The 20316-nt window shown below is 40.4% G+C and overlaps 1 protein-coding gene across 3 annotated transcripts in view; it reads right to left on the reverse strand.

Moving 5' to 3' along the window:
• DCAF5 (DDB1 and CUL4 associated factor 5) overlaps window positions 1-20316 on the reverse strand; it is a 93455-nt gene that overhangs the window by 27500 nt on the left and 45639 nt on the right. For all 3 annotated transcript variants that reach the window (XM_061429232.1, XM_061429233.1, XM_061429231.1), the window contains exon 6: window positions 14950-15163. In XM_061429232.1, coding sequence (XP_061285216.1) covers window positions 14950-15163 — 214 coding nt within the window. The remainder of the gene's footprint in view (window positions 1-14949; window positions 15164-20316) is intronic.

Genomic DNA, 20316 nt, shown 5'->3' on the forward strand with positions numbered 1-20316 from the left:
AATGTGGTGTATACATCCATACAATGGAATATTATTTAGCCTTAAAAAGAAAATTCTGACACGTGCTACAACATGAGTAAAAATTAAAGACATTTTGCTAAATGAAATAAGCCAGATACAAAAAGACAGCTGCTGTATGAGGAACAGAGAGTAGTCAAATTCACAGAGACAGAAAGCAGAATGGTAGTTGCCAAGGATGGGGAGGGAAGAGAAATGGGGTGCTACTGTTTAATGAGTATCGAGTTTCAGTCTAGACAGATGAAAAGGTTCTGGAGATGGACAGTTGTGATGGTTACACAACAATGTGAATATACTTAATACCACAAAACTGCACACTTTATAGACAGCTACAGTGTTAAGTTTTATATTACATATACTTTATACCACATTTTTTCCAAAAAAAATAAAATTTAGGAGCTTCCCAGAGACCTTTTATGCAAGCCCAAGCATCCTGAACTTGCCTGTTGTCATCTGACATCATTGAGTCAATCCAGCTATGAGTTAGCGCCCCTTTTATGGGGTGGCTTCAAACTGCCTGATCTCAAAAAGACAGGACACTAAGCCAGATCTATTCTAATTAGAACTCATAAGAGTATTGTCTAACACTGTCTAATGGCAACCAGTGAGCAATTCTATGAGTTCACTTATTTCCAAAGATTAACAAAGTGCTCTACCTTATGTTTAGCTCAGCATTACTTCCTGCCTTTTGGTCCCATCTGCTTATTTACCTGGAAAAATAAAGGCCTACAGTTTTCTAATGAAAATTTCTGACTTAAAAATGACACTATGAACATCCAAAAAAAGTAAAAGTCCAATATAGCACAACCCCATGCCTAATAAAAATACATTATTAAATACATTATAATCATTAAAAATCAATTTACCAGTCTTCAAAACACTAGTGCTGCTAAGTCGCTTCAGTCGTGTCCGACTCTGTGCGACCCCGTAGATGGCAGCCCATCAGGCTCCACCGTCCCTGGGATTCTCCAGGCAAGAACACTGGAGTGGGTTGCCATTTCCTTCTCCAATGCAGGAAAGTGTAAAGTGAAAGTGAAGTCGCTCAGTTGTGTCTGACTTTTAGCGACCCCATGGACTGCAGCCTACCAGGCTCCTCCATCCATATGATTTTCCAGGCAAGAGTACTGGAGTGGGGTGCCATTGCCTTCTCCACAAAACACTCCACAAAACACATGTCACTACTAAGTGACATGATAAAGGAGATAAAGAAACTTGTATTCAAAGATGAAGAAAATGTTATCCATAGGGACTAGGTGATTTGGCCCAGGGCACAGTGGAAAAAGAAGTGGGTTCAGTTTCCTCACCTGGTTGCTCGTTGCTCTGGTCTGAATGTTTGTGTTCCCCCAAATTCACATGTTCAAATCCTAATGCCCAATGTGGTAACAGAAGATGGGGCCTTTGGGAATGATTGTATCTTGAGGGTAGAGCTCTCATAAATGGGATTAGCACTCTTATAAGAGAGACCCTACAGAGCTCCCTAGCCCCTTTCACCAAGTGAAGAAACAGTGAAGTCAGCTGGCTGCAACCATGAAGACAGCTTATACCACAATCCAATCAGGTTGGCACCCTGACCTTGGACTTCCAGCTTCCATAACTGTTAGAAAGAAATTACTGAAATTATAAGAATCATAAGTCACCCAGTCTGTGGTATTTTGTTATGGCAACCAGAAGAGGCTAAGGCTCCTTTAGTTCTAGGATTCTATGATTACCCTGTGAAGGAATGATGGAAGCCAGATCAGGGCTGAAAGTCCCTAAACTGCTGGCCCATGGTTACTTGACAAGTCACTACATAAGTATGTTCAAAATAAAGAAACTCAGTCTAGTCCTACTACATTTCAATTAAAAAGTTTCCTCAACAACAAAACCCAAAGATTTTTAAAATGGGCAAAGTACTTGAACAGACATTCTTCAAAGAAGAAACATATAATGGCCATATACAAATGGCCAATAAGCACATAAAAAGAAGCTCAACATCACTCATCATTAGGGAAAGGCATATCAAAACCACAATGAGACACTGTCTCACACTCATTAGGATGACTACTATCAAAAAAATAGAAAACAGTTCCTCAAAAAATTAAGAATAAAATTACTACATGAGTCATCAATTCCACCTCTGGATATATATCTAAAAGAACCGAACGCAGGATCTCTTACAGATATTTATATAACAATGTTCATAGCAGTTTTATTTATAACAGCCAAAGAAGCAACCTAAGTGCCCATCATCAGATGAATGTATAAACAAAATGTGGTATATACACATGATGGAATATAATTCAAATTTCAAAAGGAAGGAAATACTGACATGAGCTACGACACGGATGTATCCTGAACACTGTGTGTTCATGACAAAAAGGCAAATACTGTACGCTTCCACTTAGGAGGTTAATAGAATAACTGAGTAGTCAAATTCATAGAGACAGAAAGTAGAATGCTGCTTTACCAAGAGTGGGGGGGCAGGGGAGAGTTGGGAGATAGTGTTAACTGGGTACAGAGTTTCAGTTTTATAAGATGAAAAACTTTTAGAGGCAGATGCTGGTGATGGTTACAGACCAATGTTAATGTACTTATCACCACAATATTATACACTTAAAATTTTTCCTTTAAAAATAAAAAAAGAAAGATGAATCCTCCTTGTCTTGATTTAAGGTCCATTCACTAACTCCCTGCAGTTTATGATACTATCTTATTTGAAGTTAGGAAGCTGGAATTCAGGAGCCCAAGGCTTTCCTCTCACAGTCTGTTTGGCTAAACTACCTAGCAGTTAGGGGGAAAATTCACTAATTACACAAGAGCCAAGCACTTACATGCCAGGCACTCTGATGTTTACAAAGAAATATAAGGTAATATCCAGATTCCCAAGGAACTTAATTTAAGTAGAAAACTTACATGTGGGTACACAACTACCATGCCATGAAGCAGACATCACTAGGTGCCGTTATGAGAAATAAGGTGCCTGGTGAGTCACAGAGGTCAAGGCAAGACAGATTTGAGCCCTGAGCCACCCCCAGGTAAAGCTGTGGTAGAAAAAGGCTAAAGCAAAGCGCAAAGATAAAGCTATGGTACTCATGTAGTTTTAGCAGAAAGCAGAAGCATGGGTAACTCACTCCTTCATACCCGGCTCATGTCTCTCAGGCCTTACTGCTCAGTGTACCTGATCGCCAAGGGCCAGTATTCATATCTCTTAGTCGAAAGTCTTCTCCAAGGCCCAGGAGGCTGCAGGCTGCTCTAGGGAATGAACCTCCTTGGGAGCAGGTTCCTACAATGATTCAAGGAAGCTGGCACATCAATATTCAACCTGCCTTGTTCCCAGGTAGAACAGCCTGAAGTGTGCGTCCTAAAGGATTTCCTGGTGGCTCAGTGGTGCTAAAGAATCCACCTACCAATGCAGAAGCAGTAGATGTGGGTTCGATCCCTGGGTTGGGAAGATCCCCTGGAGGAGGAAATGGCAACCACTCCAGTATTCTTGCCTGAAAAATGCTACGGACAGAAGCGCCTGGCGGGCTACAGCCCACGGGGTCGCAAGAGTCAGACACAAGCGAGTACGCACACATCTCATGTGTTCTATGCCCCTTCCCCTCAGGATCAAACTTCAACTGCCCACAGTTGTAGTTGGCTCACTAAATCATCCTTCCTTTCCCTGTTTCTCTTTTCCACTCCTGTGATATTTCCTGCATTTCCAAATAAACTACTTGCATCTGAAATCTGAACCCAAATTAAGACACACAGCGGAAGGGGGACAGAACACAAAAGAACTGTGCCTAATAATTTATATATAAAATACACGTATTACTCAACAGCTCATCATTTCATGTTCTGTGTTTAAAAGAGGCTATAAAACTTCACACAGAGAATTCCCTCTACCCTGTGCCCACCCCCATACTTTTCCCAAACTAAACAAACAAAAAATAAATATTAAAAAAGGAGTGAGCTGAGGTTGGGGTTTTCAGAGGTTTTACTATTAATACATCACTGCGAAGGATCAGTGCTTCCCTCCTCTGTTCAACTATTCACCAGGGAAAGCTATGACAAGTTCAAGGGGACTCCCAGACAGAATGCTGACTCAGAAGAGTGCCTTAGAAGGAAGAAAACTCCCGCAGAGCTAAGGCCTCTTGGATTTAATATGACAGCTCCAGAAATACAGAGAAAATGAGTACAACGTACAGGCTTCCTCTCAGGGATAAGGGCAATTCCCGACCCTTTCTTCCTCTTGCAACCACCACAAGGGAACAGTTCGGGATGATTTCCAAGGAGGGGGTCTTGACCCACTGCCGTCTAGTCAGACCGTTTAAGTGTTCACACACACTAGAATCACATAACTGCCCTGAGGAATTCATTTATGGCATTTCTTGCTTGTCTGCTGGGCCCCTTCCAACATTAAAAGTTGGCTGCCTGGGATCCTGCTGACTGTGGGAGAGTAAAATAAAAATGATTTCATCCATGTATTCATTAAACAAATATTTATTGAATGTCTACTATGTGTTGGGCACTGTCCCAGGGAAAGGAGCACAGCACTGATCAAAAAAGACCCTGTCCCTACCTTCATGTGAGTTACATTTTATTGGGTGGGAAGAGGAAAAGAATTTTATGCATATATACTGGAGAGTGAATAGGGGAAAAAAAGTTTAAATATATATATATATATATGTAATATGTCCAGTAACAGTGTTACAGAGAAAACTTAAACAGCAGCTTAGAGCATATAGGGAGTGCTGGGGGTGGTTAGTTCCACTTTATGTAGGGTGGTCACAGAAGGCCTCTCTGATAAAATGGCATTTTGAGCAGAGCCCCGAAGGAAATGAGGGAGCAAGTTACATGGATATCTGGGAGAGGAACATTCTAGGAGAAAGACTAGAGCCCTGGGCTATTTTAAAATACTAGGAAGCCAAAAGAGATCTGTTTCTTTGCTTTTCCAATCCTCCCTTACTTTCTGTCTCTTTCTTTCTTTCTCTTCCTCCCAACCTCCTTCCCTTTCTTTCTCTGTTTAAAGCTCTGCAAAAATAAGCATCATTTCAAGTGGGCTGAGTCCAGAGATACATTTAACATCATCAGAGCAGTTGGAAAGATCCCTCTCCTCCCAGGTTGAGGGAGGTTGAAGCCTCTGAGGGGTGAGTGACAAATTAAAAACTCACTTCCCATGAGTGTCTCACCTTGTATCCTAACACAGACATACAGGGCAGGGTACCAAAGGAGAAAGAATGTTTTAGGGAATCCGTTTTTTAGGCAATAGGAGCCCCACTTCCTAAAATGCTGAGGTATAGTGGGGTTGGGGAGGTGGGAGACCCACAGGCTACTTTAGATCAGCAAGTAGAAGACATACCCAGTTTTCACTTGGCTTTGTGGGTTAAGATAGGTGACACCAGTGCAAAAATGAGCATAAGTTCTTGTGTGGATGCACACCATCCATAATCCTTCTCAGCTGGCCACAAAGCTTAAAGGCTGGCTACACTTTAACCTCATCTCTTACTGTTCATTCATTTCATATCCCAAGAGGAAAGCCTGTTTACTGATCTTGATGCAACCCAGTCATCTTAAGCAGAGTTAACCTGAGGCCAGTGCATGTTATCTAACCCACTGTCAGTATGGAGATACTAAGTTGTTCAAGCACACAAGAGCAACAGTTGTTCCTCTTAATAGGTTCAAGAAGCACCAGCATGACCACCGCCACCACCAGCCACCCCACCCAAATCACCTAATAGCACTCTCACTATTCTATTCACCCCCATGTCCTCTGTCAATCTATTAACCTTTAGAGAAAACAGGCACTCACAAAATACCCCCTCTTCTGGTAGACTGCCATAATGCCCTCCAACAACTCCCGCTCCTTCTTCATCTTTTAGCATTCTCAAACCGAGCATGCTCTCAAGAAAGACTTTTTTCTACATGCAAAGGCATTTTGCTAGCTGGACTCCCAGAGAGGCCCATGCTTCTAAATATAAAGACCAACTTTGTAGAGTGACCTAAGTCACAAGTAATTGTTAATAACTTGAAAGTTCAAAGAAGGATCTAAATATGGCCTGCCACGGGAAAAATGCCTACTAAACAGAAGCTTACTGGGAAAAAAATTATTTATTAGCCATCTTCAAGCAAAGCAATAGTTTTTTTTCCCCTAACGTCTTTATTTAAGCCTTAATGGTATCTAAAACAAACTTATGGTGACCAAAGGGGAAATGTAGAGGGAGGGATAAATCAGAAGCCTGGGATGAACATTCACACACCACTATTTATAAGACAGAGAATCAACAAGGACCTCCTGTATAGCACAGGGAACTCTACTCAAAATTGTGTGACAACCTGTATGAGAAGAGAATCTAAAAAAGAGTGAATATATGTACCTGCATAACTGACCACTTTGCTGTACCCCTGAAACTACTACAACATTGTAAATCAACTATACTTCAATAAAATTAAAAGAAAAAAGAAAATCCATCAGTAAAAAATTTAAAAATAAATAAACCTTAATGGTTAAACAAACCAAATAAAGGGACAAATTTGGAATATAGGTAACTCCCTATCAATTATATTTTAAGGCCTCACTGGGTTTAGAAACAAACAAATGAAAAAAGTCCCCCTATTCACACCCACCAAAATCTATTTTAAAAAGAGGAAAAAGTTCTAGAAGGCAGGAGGAACAGGCTATCTACCAGATACACTCCAAAAATAACCCAGAATATGTCTTAGGTTCTTTACTAACACAGAAATCTCTTTCTGCTCAATTTCTCTGCCCTACCTCTCTCTCAAAGTGTACACACACACACACACGATGTGTATGTGTAAGTGTAAAGTGTGTACATACGTGTGTTTGCACAGTATTTGATATTCCCCAATATCTGCTAATGGAGAAAGAAACATCAGTCAGCTACTATTCACTGAGTACTGATCAATTTACACAGTTCTAAGGTTCTTCCCATAATAATTGATTAATTATTTCTCCAGTAAATGGCATCCCTGTCCAATTAACTGTATTGACTAGAACAGAAAAACCAGATGGCTCTCTGGCCTGGATCAGCAAGAGCAGAGAAACTGCTACTAACATTTAAATCAAACACAGTTCTCATTTCTCCCTGACCTTTGTCAGAAGGGGGAAAAAATGTGACTGAACAATTCTGTAATGTGCTCTCTATGAGATTATTTTCAGTAAAAGGCTTGCCTATTGGTATATAATATACCTTTGATCATATCATTTATACTGAGTGCCTGCCACAAATACCATCCAAAGAAAACAAGAAAATTTTTCTTTGGAAATGGCCAAAGCCATAGGTTTATTTAATTTTATTTGGTAAGAGAAAATAGAGGTCTGTTGGCTCCCAATAAAAGCAAACAAATATGCATACTCATAAGATTAACACTATTTTTTGCATGTGAAGTGATATGATTTTTGCTTCTTTGGATCATTTGCCATGTCAGCTCCACTAGGCTCCTGGAATTCTTTTGTTTATTACAGTAACTAATGTTTATGGGTTCTGAGTAGGAAAAATTCTATTAACAAAGAAACATTCCATAAAGATAGCCAATAATTGTGAAATAATCAGTAGGAAAGAAATTTTTTTAAAAAGCTCTAAATCTCTAACAGCTGCTTGTAACAAAGTAGCCTGCATTACTTAAAGATGAATCTTTGGCAAAACTCTTCTGGAAACCTGGGCAAGAAGAGGCGTCATCAACCAAATGGCTTTCAGCAATCAATTTCTCCTCTGTGGTAAAGCTACTTAACGGAAACTCTACAAGGAGCACAGGGCAAGTAGGCAGGTTATACTCTGCTCCCATCATTAATATCTACCAGGGATTTCCAAGTGGAGCCCAGACTCTTAGTCAGGAACTATACGTTAAAGGAACACTACCATGCTGCGTTAGCAGATCACATCAATTCCATTTGTTCCTAAGAAGAAATCAGGTCACCTAGTGTTCCTTTTCAGTTTAACAATTAAAAACTAAACCGTATCTAGTAGGTCTGCATATACCCCAAAACCTTTAAGCTTTCTAAGTTCTACATCAGCAAATGAACCAAAAGATGGTTTAATACTTGAGTTAAATCTTAATTCAAGATTGCTAATACTTGAAACCCCTACTTTTCAGGAATTCCATAAACTCCTTAACATTATATGCAAAACTATGTGCGTATGTACATTTTTCTGAAATGAGTGTTCAAAGCTTTTAGACTTTCAAAGAGGCTCAAGATTAGAAAAGGACTATAAATGGCTGATTTAATAAGTTATTTTCATGCTACCTTCTCTTTATAGAATAAAGTTTCCTAAAATATTCACCTAAAAAATACATACAGCAAGGAATTCCTCGGCCACAATATTCTGTGTTCAGCTCTTTCTCATCAACCCATGGAAGAGGCTATCACCACTTGATCTGACAACACAGGTGGCAGCATGCCTAGGAGGAAGAGGCTACATCACAGGCAAGGGGCTGAGTCTAGTCCTGGTTCAGCTACTGACTGGATCTGCAGTTTCAGACCACTCTAGACCTTAGTGTCACATGGGGATGGAACCTGTCCAACCACACCCAAAGGTCGCTGGGAGGACTAGTATGACATAAAAGCACTTCTGAAGCTAAAGTGCCAAAAATGTGTGTGTGCGTGCTCGGTTGCTCAGTTGTGTACCACTCTTTGCAACCCCATGGACTACAGCCCACCAGGTCCCTCTGTCCACAGAATTTTTCAGGCAAGAATACTGGAGTGGGTTCTCATTTCCTCCTCTAGGGGATCTTCCCGACCCAGGGACTGAATCTGCATCTCCTGTATTGGCAGGCAGGTTCTTTTCTGCTATGCCACCTGGAAAGCCCAAAGGGCTAAAAATAAATGACATAAAAAAGGAAAGAAGAAGAAAAAGCTGACACAAAACAAGTCAAAGGAGATAGAACCCAAGAGTTGAATCTCCCCTGTTAAAAGGGTGCCTTTATTTCAACTGAAGGGGAACATATGGCACACTAGGCCCCCAAGTGAGCTTAATCAGTTTTTACTGTTGCTGTTGTTTAGTCGCTCAGTTGTGTCTTACTGTTTGTGAGCCCTGCAACACGCTAGGCTTCTCTGTTCTTCACTGCATGGAATTATTAGGGAAAAAGAAAAAAGCAAAGCTGTAACTTTCTAGGTTGCTTTACTGGCCTGGATTGCACTTCCTGACAAATTCCTATACCTCTGCTATGCCCATACAATATCAACACAGAAAGGTTGAGTGGTGATGTAACGTCTGAGGCCAAGCCAGGTATACAAGGCTATTTTGTTGGCTTCACAGGGTACAAGTCAGGAGATGAGATATGGTGATTTAATTATCATAATTTTAGGGGTTCTGCCATCTATCAAGTTCAAAAGAAAGACCTGTGTAAATGATACCAATGTTCAGGCACTCAAGGGCTCAGCCCTTTCAAGAAAACTTTATTCCCTCTCCTACTTTCAGCAAGATGTAGTGACTATTAGGCCAGGTGTTAAATGAGACTAAAGCAAGAGAAGAATTTTAAATTACCACAGTCTATCTCCAAGCCACACAAACCCATTAGCCTGAGCTCCTCTGCTGGACTTGAGCAATCTAGGGCAAGAGCCATTTAAGGAATTGTGAAAGAAAAGGAACAAAAGCCGAGTGCTGTCTTAAAAGTGAGTGCCAGAAAAGCTAGCAGGTGGAAAACTGGCCTTCTTTTTTAACCCTGTTAAGAGACTGACTCACTAAGTATACAGAGGGGAATATGAAGCTTGGGAGACAGAATGTACCTAGTCAGGCTTCAGGGAGAAAAGCAAAAACAAACAAACAAAAATCTAAGTATGACACACAAGCAAGGAGGAGAATCCTTTAGATTTAGGCAGCCTCCAGAGGAAGGAATGCTATTTGCTGTTTTACTGAAAGATTCCTCATTATACCGCAAGACTGGAAGGCAGGCTGCCTTAAAAAAAAAAGTTAAGGCTTTATTTGGGGCTAATTGCTTCTGTTGATACCCAACCAATCTAATGTCACTTATGTCACCTTATCTGATGACAGACGTTATCAGATTTGAATAAGATTGTGCTTAATCACTCAGTTGTGTCCAACTCTTTGCAACCCCATGGACTGTAGCCCACCAGGCTCTTCCGTCCATGGGGATTCTCCAGGAAAGAATACCGGAGCAGGTAGCCATGCCCTCCTCCAGGGGATCTTCCCAACCCAGGGACTGAAACCAGGTCTCCCGCACTGCAGGCAGATTCTTTACCATCTGAGCCACCAGGGAAGCCCTATATTATTATTATTATTATTATTATATGTATCAATAAATAAACTGTGTATCTGTAGCCAAAAGTGGGGGTGACAGAGTGTATACAAGGCTTTGAATCAAAGTCCCAAAGAGGATACAAACTGGCAGTCATGTAAATGTGTCTACCACAGCATGTGGCACACAGTAGATGCTCAGTAAATATCTGTCTTCTTATTTTATAAGATGGAAGGGGGAAAGGGCATGAAGTTAGGACAGGTTCAGTAGGAAACAGGAAAAATGGATGTTTTCCTGCTGAAGCAGAGGTTTGAAACTTGTGGCTCTAGAACAGAACAGATGCACCTGTTCATTTAATTCATACAATGAAGTATGAATTTGCTGCAATACTTAAAATTCAAGAAACTTCATTATCAGTTAGTCAGTCAGTTCAGTCACTCAGTCGTGTCCGACTCTGAGATCCCATGGATTGCAGCACGCCAGACCACCCTATCTATCACTAACTCCAGAAGTTTACTCCAACTCATGTCCGTTGAGTCGGTGATGCCATCCAACCATCTCATCCTCTGTTGTCACCTTCTCCTCCCGCCTTCAATCTTTCCCAGCATCAGGGTCTTTTCCCATGAGTCAGTTCTTCACATCAGGTGGTCAAAATATTGGAGTTCAGCTTCAGCGTCAGTCCTTTCAGTGAATATTCAGGACTGATTTCCTTCAAGATGGACTGGTTGGATCTGCTTGGAGTCCAAGGGACTCTCAAGAGTCTTCTCCAACACCACAGTTCAAAAGCATCAATTCTTCAGCACTCAACTTTCTTTATAGCCCAACTCTCACATCCATACATGACTACTGGAAAAACCAGAGCTTTGACTAGACAGAAAAGGAAAGATATACCCATTTGAATGCAGAGTTCCAAAGAATAGCAAGGAGAGATAAGAAAGCCTTTTTCAGTGATCAATGCAAAGAAATAGAGGAAAACAACAGAATGGGAAAGACTAAAGATCTCTTCAAGCAAATTAGAGATACCAAGGGAAACATTTCATGCAAAGATGGGCACAATAAAGGACAGAAATGTCACATAACAAATCTTTATTTCTGGTTTCTCTTGAAAAAAACCAAAGGCCCTCTTGGCCACAATAGGCTGAAGCTGAGTCAAAGCTTCATTTACATGGCATTCACTTAGATTTAGGTAGGGTAAATCTAAGTCGTGGCTATAGTCCCCACCACTCACTACTGCTTACTTCTAGCCCAACTCATTCATCTTTGCTGCTTGCCTTGCTTCTGTTGGCATTAAATTGTGACCTTCTATACAACGAAAAGGAGCCTCTATTGAGAGCTCAAAAATCTGGGTCTAGCCCTACTCAAACTTGTATGTCTTAACTTGTTTTAACTTAACTCTCTAAGCCTGTTTTCTCATCTGTAAAAGGCCCTCCTAGGGATTGAACAAAATCTCTAAAAGCTCTATAATTATTACTGATCCACAATGGTGGCAATGAGCATGCAGAAGACACAAAACACTATTCAGTTTTACACTTTATTCCAAGTCCAAGATCTTGAAATGTTAGTTTCATTCTGGGCCTAATGAATTACCTAGTGAACTTAGGATAGTCTAATAAGAAATACAGACTCTCTTGCATAATGTTTTGATTTGGGTGGACTGCATAATCTCATTGTAATGAAAAGCCAGAAGACTGTCTCAGATAGATAAGTCACTCACTGCCTTTCCTGACCATGTTCATTCCTATTATGGAAATTCTCAGATTCCTCTCTGGGATGGTTACTTACCCAGCCTATGACTAAATGAAGAGTTGCAGAGCACAGAGCTTCAGGCTGTGGGCGTTCTCAAAGTATACAAGAACAAGATCAAATGTAAAGACCTGATATAAGGAAAGAGTAGGCTTTGGAATTTGAAAGCAGCTAAAAAGATCCTGTTCGAACTAGTCAAAGAGAATCAGTCTTACAGATCATACAGTAACTATGGCAGTCGCTGCTTCAGCCCAAAGTGTGTAAAGGCAGAGCCCATAAATCACCTTTGAGAGACATGTTTCAGAAATGAGACAATAATTTTGGCCTCCTGTGTAACACTTAGAAGTATAAGCTCAGCTGATTAGTTTCACTGAAAATCCATTATTTAATCATCCTCCTAAAGCTCCTGGAAGTTGAGCACGAAAACGGGTATTATCAGTCCTGACTTACAGTTAGACAAGCCTTAGGCCCAGAAAGCCACATACTGACTAAAATACTTAAGATTCACTTCAACAAATATTTATTGTGCTCTCAGTACACCAGGCACTGGAGACAAGATAATGGTGAATTAGCTAACATTTCTTAGTCCCTAAGGGGTGAAGAAAACAGCCACACATAAATCTCTGTACATCTCATTCCCTAGGTTATATACTCTGATGATCTCTATGGGGAATATAAACAGACTTTAACTCTGAAATGGATCTGAAGTTAAGACTCAGTGACTCCCCACCCTCCTTTATCCATGGCAAACCACTTAGCCCAGCCAAAAAACAGTCTAGTTTGTCAGAAAGGATACATTACCCACAGACTCTTCTCATAAGACGTACATAACCGTCAAATCTGAATAGAGAAAATCAAAAGCCTTCCCATGTTTTTAATCATTATATATAACCTGAAAGGCAAAAAGCACCACATCCTGTCAATGTAGATAACCAGGATCACTACAAAATAACTCATGTGGTTTCTGACTATGTACTTGACCCAGGAATTGAACCGGTGTCTCCTGTGTTGCAGGCAGATTCTTTACCAACTAAGCTATCAGGGAAGCCCACTTGTCCCTACGTATCTCATAACTGTAACTTAGGGCAAAAGTTCTCACCTGGGGCAATTCTCCACCCAGGAGATAAACCGGCAATGTCTGGAGACATTTTTGGTTGTTTTGGGAAAGCTGGGAGAGATGACACTGGCATCTAGTGGGGAGAGGCCAGGAATACTGCCAACTATCCTAGAACGCACAGGACAGCCCCTCACAATGAAGAATTATCTGACCAAAGTGTGGACAGCGCCAAGCTGGAGAAATCATGGCCTAGGTGCTCTTATATCTCGGTTAGAAGCCTTTGTTCTCCAACTTTCAAGGACTCCATGCAGACAGGTTCCGGCTGCTAACACAGGAACCGACAGAAAACACAGCATCCATTCCCCTTCACCTCTTTTCTTCTTTTCCTCAGGCCCTGTGTCTCCGGTAATAAAACCTAATAAACCACTTCATGAAGTACTGCCTGCTCTTTATTGCTCAATGAAATAAAATTCACATGCATAAGAGGTTGACGGAAGATGGAAAATCAACAAAAGCAAGGAAGAAAGGTAGAGAGAGAGGGAGGAGGCGCTTGGTTGTCATTTCCGCAGCTAAATGAAACTAAATCAACCATCTGCAGAGCAGAAAGCTACCTCTTCTGTCAAGAGTCAGTTCATCTCTAGAAACTGCTTCTTTCCACACAAGAAACAAACTGCCTAATAAAAACCAAGTCTATAAAGAATTGTGGTCTCTCAAGGGAAATTTATCACTTATATAACTGAGGCCACCTAGTGGTTTTAAGTGAGGATCGCAGCTAAGTAGGCCCTGACTCGAATATAAATTCTGAATTTAGACATATATTCTCTATTTGCAAAAGGGGAAATCCCTAGTCTGCGCAACTTAGAAGATATTCTCAGCTTCTTTAACAAGCAACTCTAATTAAAAAGCTTTATTGTGTTCCTACTACATATGCTAATCCTTAAGCTATGATGTTGGAGAGCCTCCAGCAACCTCAGCTAGGGAGAAAAATCCTAGCTACTGCTTTCAAAAAAATAGGATCGTCACAAGTTCTCAAATAACTATTTCTTTTATGCCCCTTGCCCACAAACAACTTTAAAGCAGTGGCATAGAGCATGTGAGAATTACATGTAAAAATCTGACATAGCTGATGGATCCAAGAGAACACAAAGAATTAGCAAGAAACTAAAGTTTCTTTTTCCAATCTAGATGTGCAACAGCAATAAGATTTGTTGTGTTTCAGAAGAAGAAGAAAAAAAAAACATTATTTGATCAATCTTCCTTTATATTTGTCTTTGCTAAAACTTGGTTACTAGACCAGTCCAACTGGTCCATTCACTGACACTCACTTCAGCACTTCTATGGCCAAGATTGACAAGGTACTGGTATGTTTTTAAACTGCCAGCTCTAAGGCAACATCAGTATTTCGACTCCCAGTAAGACTGTGAAAAGGCAGGAAACTTCACAGCTTTGGTTCTCCTTCCCAGTTGTGGTGCTGGCAATATAAAGGAAGAGAGTCAGCATCTGGCTTCCTCTCAAAGTTGCACAGCCCATTTCATCCAAGAAAAAGATGCCACCCAAAAGGGCCATTCAGGATGTATGTCTCTTAGCTGGTACCCACAGTGTTTCACTGATACCAAAAAAAAAAAAAGGTGTCCTTTTTGGCAGGCTAATTTTCTATGGACTTCCTCCTCTCTTCTGATATGACACATTCTTAGAATCTTAAAAATCTGTTCACAAACTCGGCAGATGTAGGTTGCTCAGAACTATATCGTGGTTTATGGTGTGTACCTCATATTATCCAAAGGCAACTCTGATGAAGAAACTCACTATTAAGCTGGAATGTCTCCAGACACTTACTGTTTCCCTTCAACTGTTTCTACCTGACATGGCTAAAGAGAAATAAAGACCAGTCCAGAAAGAACAATCTGAGAGCAAAGCCTGAATGTGGGATGCAGGAGGCAGAAGGCACGTACCTGGTCACGATCTCCAGCAAAACAGCAGCTTTTCATGGTGCAAGAGTTGAAATAACCCTGATTGTCAAACTGGAACACAGGCAGGCGGGAGTGGATGTCATAGAGCACAGGGGGCAGGCGACGCCTCAGAGCCAGGAGCTGGGTCCCATTGCTGTTGAATCGCACACTCATGGCACTTTGGAGGGACAGGTTGCCCCCATACCGCAGGAGAGAACTGGAAGGCAGAGAGCACATGGATCAGGCATAAGGCAGGCAGGATGAGAATCTGCAAAAAAAACACTGCATTTCATAACCAGGACCTCCTGTCAGGCTTGCACATCTGAATTCTGGCAGAAAGATGTTTCCACGCAGTGGGCTAGAAGGTAATAAAAAGGACAGAGATGACTCCTTGATTACATTAAAGCAAGTTATTTAACTTGGCGGTTCCTTTCTTCAATCTCCAAAAGTTGAATTACCACTAAGTTTATAGGAATGAAAAGACATATTAAAATGATTAGTTCTTTTATTTACCTGAGCTACAGAAGCAAACAGTTCCTTGTCAAGACCCTGGGAAGTCAGTGGTGTCCACCCTAACTGACCATCATGGATGGTATTTAAGAAATATATCTGTCTTTTGAATTAGAGACACAGAAACCATCAGCCAGAAAAACACGATACTCTAGTTTATTCTGGATTTTTAAAAATAATAATGACTTTATTGCTTATGCACTTATTTTTTAATTTTCAATCTGTTCAGAGAATTTTTATATTCCATATGGCATAACTCAAGAATAAATATTAAAGAAAAATTTAAAATTAAATACAGAGCCAGCAGTTACAACAATTAGAAAAGCAGGATGACTTGCTTCCCTTTACAATTCCCAATGAGTTTATATTTAGCTTTAAAATATACTTTGACTAATATATATAATTCCATTTATCCAGCTTCTACTAGAGACTGGTATATTCTGATTCACCCATTATTCTTCTGTAGCTTCATAATGTTCATAACATTTTTAAAAAGTCAGATGGTATGGGTCAAAATTATTTATTATGATGATTGAAAAGATACTTTCAATTTTACAGTTAACTAGGATGACCATGAACGTTAACAATTAAACAGTACTAGGTAACTTATCTTTCTAGTAGTCAGTCTCCTTGACTACCTGGACACTGTTTCATTATACAGACATGACTATTCATTGTCCATGCATAACCAAATTACTGGTAAGAAAGTGAGATTACGTACACTGATCATGTGCATTGGAAATGCTACAGAAATGAGGGCCACATTAGTGCTATTAACTCACTCTGTTTCAAAAGACATTGTGATCTTGCAAACACAGTCTAGTAGTTTAAGAAAAAAAGTTTACACATTTAGGGAATCAGCACTGGAAAGGGCCTTGAGACATCTAAACTAGAGCCTGGAAGATTTATTTGAAATTTATTAGTATTAGCATGTTTGACCATTTGACATAATTTTATTCACAATTTTAGTTTTTTCAACATGCTGTTTTATTAAACATAAATCCAAGTAGTCACCTTTTCTCTGAAACTCTCTGATATTAACTTTGGTTTTGAAGACTCTTTAATACATTATTTATATACAATTAAATTTATTTCATTATACAGATATAATAAAATGGTATGTGATATAAAACTTTGTAACTGACTAAGTGCTATACAAATTACAGAGATTACTATTAAAAAAAAAAAAAAAAAAAGGAAAGAAAGGAGTCCCTGGACCATAGTCCAAAGGAATTTGCCAACCTGTCCTGGTCATAAAAACATTCTGCACCACCGCTAGCCAGTCAGTCCTTTGTCCCCCAAGGCAGTCTTTTCACCTGCCTAGGGAAGAACTCTAGTACCTCAGTTATGTGTGAAAACAAGGCTTGGGCAAGCAGACTTTAATCCTGTTAAGTATGAAATGGAAGGAAAGAGAGAAGTGGCTTAGAAAAAATGGTCCCTGGAACTCCAAACATCACGGAGAAGAAGCCTAGTCCTGCTGTAGGCCCCAAGAAATACTTCCTACAGACTGACGTTCTTAAAACGTCCAACACTGGCCACACGCACACACATACAGGGAATGAATGACAGGGCTACTGAGTCCAGGTATTTCCTTTACAGGGTGTCCTAGCTGCCACAGGCATGCGGTGTTTCCTAAACACTAAGCTCCAAAACAATGAGAGCCTTTCAAACTCGAGATCAGCCTAGAGTGTGCAAATAAACCGGCATCTGTTGGGGGTGGAAACAAGACTCAACAAAAAGAAACTTGGCCAACCCCACCAGCCACAGCAGCAGGGGTTTGCATCAGCTGAGGCAGCCCTGACGGGAAAGCTGGGGCCACTGGCAAAAGCCCTTTGCATCCGTTAATAGCAACTTCCTCTGCAGATTCCAGTCAGACCTGCAGGACAGGCAGATATCTAGGCCCATCCCATTCCCACCCAAGTTCCTATGTCCACCACTCTGCAGGGGTCTGTCTGTTTGTGGGTTCCACAAGAGTCACTAACTTTTCCCTTAGCTTCTGGGCAGGGGACTCCTATCTCTCACACAGAGACGGTAGGTACATAGGAATCTTGCTCCTAAATGTTTAAGAGGACAGCTACAAAAACAACAACAAACAAAACTGTAGCAGCAGTTATTAAAACTAAATACTTTATGTTTGGGGGCAAGAATCCTTTCAGAGGGATAGACTGACACTTGAAATTCAGAAAGTGAGCTACATTAACTATAATTTCTCAGCAGGGGTTCTGCTGCTGGCTCCTCCCTATTGAGAATGATAAGAATGATCTAGTTCATCAGAAGAAAAGGCTTAGCAGTAGTTTCCTCTCAAAGTCAAGATACAATGTCAAAGATCCTGTTGTTTATGATTCCAAGTGTAAGATGCATGATAAATCATCTGGTACTTTTTCTCAAATGTAGATTCTCAGGATCCATATGCAGATAGTCTAATTCAATCTGAGAAGTGGGCCCAGGAATTTGAATTTAACGAGCAACCTTAATTAATTATGATGCATGTGACTTCCAAACCACTCTTTGAAAAACATGGTTCCATTTTAGAATTTAGGGTGAGTGTGAAAATAAGGTGGAGAGAAAGCAGATTACTAGAAGCTAAATGAAAAGCCAACTACCCAATATGGCACTTTTTTTTACAGCCCAATGCCTAACAGGAGAAAGGACTCCAATTCCTTTTAAGATCAGAGTTCCACTCTACCCACAATGCCTGAAATGCTTTTTTCCTGCCCTCAACACATTCCCTGAAGGAGAAGTTTCTTGTTTACCCTTTGGAGAACTGACGGTACCTATATAAAAGAATGCCTCAAATTTGACAGTGTCTCCACTCCTCCAGAGAAGTGGCTACCATTACACACCCAAATGAGATGAGTGCTATCTTGAAGGGAGTAGCAACAAGTTGAAATGAGTTCAAATCAAAATATCCTATAAGAAAAAGGAAAGCAAAAATCAATTCCTGGCTTATCTTCACACATTGGTGTGAATGAAGGGGTTTGTTTGGTGGTGTCTCAGAGAATGAAGAATCTGCCTACAATGCAGGCGACCTGGGTTTGATCCCTAGGTTGGGACGATCCCCTGGAAAAGGGAATGGCAACCCACTTCAGTATTCTTGCCTGGAGAATTCCATGGACAGAGGAGCCTGGGAGGCTACAGTCCATGGGGTTGCAAAGAGTGAGACATGACTGAGTGACCAACACTTTCACTTTCGACCTATCTTCAACCAAGAATTTATAACAAAATGCAACAAGAATGGGACAGGAGGTGATCCAAGGGTTAGCATGTAAAAGGCCCAGGACAAAAAGCAAGAGAACCTCAGAACATCAGGAAAATATTCCTCATTAGTGTGCTCCTCTGTTTTCTTTTTTTTGCTTTTTTGGTGTTTTGGCCCCTCAGAAATAGTCAATTGGATTTCTTTATTGCTTTGGCAGGATAAAAAGAACATTTACAAAAAGTCTTTGGCCAAGGTTAAAGTCTTGGAACAGAAGAGAAATAAACCAAGGCTGTTTCCAGAAAAAGTGACTGGGAGTATCACATTTAGCACAAGATAAAGCACTCGTAAACATTCCAAGATCTGGCTGCATGAAGCTAGACTTCCATAAATTTATGACTAAGTAATTCATCAAATAGTGCCAACAAGATTTTCTAAAGCCCACTGGCATGCATTTCCTCGGAGTTACTATGTGAAAGTTTCCTAACACCTGTGAAACGGCTGGAGTCAAGGCACTGCTATTCCAAATCACAGACATCAGAGCTGGTGCCAGTCAACCAGAGAGGAAAATTCAACGTCTCATAGGTAGGAAAAAATCTCTCCCCTTCTGTTTCTGCTTTAGGACAGGATGACCTATAAGGAATACAGGTGGCATTTTGTACTTCCTATAACACAACACAGAGAACATGACAAATCCTAGAGGATTTGTTAATGGAATTAAGTAAAAAGTGAACAAGTTCAAAAAGTTACAGCCTGTATCAGTTCCGTTCAAGTATATTCAAGATCTTGGTAATCCCATAAACTTTTTCTTTCTTTTTTTAAAAAAATACACTTTAAAAAATAATTTTATTTATTTATTTTTGGCTGTGTTGGGTCTTCATTGCTGTGTGGGCTTTTCTTTAGTTGTGGTAAACGGGGCCCACCCCCTAGTCGCAGTGCATGGGCTTCTCGTTGCGGAACACAGGCTCTAGGGCATGTGAGCTCAACAGCCGCAGCTCCTGGGCTCTACGGCAGGCTCAGCAGTTGTGGTGCACAGGCTTAGTTGCTCCACAGCACTTGGGATGTTCCCAGATCAGAGATAAACCGGTGCCTCTTGCAATGGCAGGTGGACCTTCCACCACTGAGTCACCAGGGGAGCCTTCTTTCTTTTTTTAAATTGAAGTCTAGTTGATTTACAACATTGTGTTAGTTTCTGGTGTACAGCAAAGTGATTCAGTTACATATATGTGTGTGTGTGTGTATATTCTTTTCCATCATAATTTATTATAGGATACTGGATATAGTTCCCTGTGCTCAGCAGCAGGACCTTGCTGTTTATCCATTTTATATAGAGCAGTTTGTATCTGCTAATCCCAGACTCCTAATTTATCCCTCCCCTACTCCCTTTCCCCTTTGGCATCTAAGTCTGTTTTCTATGTCTGTGAGTCTGTTTTGTAAGATTCCACATGTAAGTCATATCATACGGTACTTGTCTTTCTGATTTACTTAGTATGATAATCTCTGGGTCTGTCCATATTGCTCCAAATGGCACTATTTCATTCCTTTTCGTGGCTATATAGTATCCCACTATATATACACATTATATATACATATACATAATATATACACACACCCCTCACATCTTCCTTTTTAAATTTCTATTTATTTATTTTTATTTATTTTTATTT

Source organism: Bos javanicus, chromosome 10, assembly GCF_032452875.1.
Source record: "Bos javanicus breed banteng chromosome 10, ARS-OSU_banteng_1.0, whole genome shotgun sequence".
Taxonomy (NCBI): domain Eukaryota; kingdom Metazoa; phylum Chordata; class Mammalia; order Artiodactyla; family Bovidae; genus Bos; species Bos javanicus.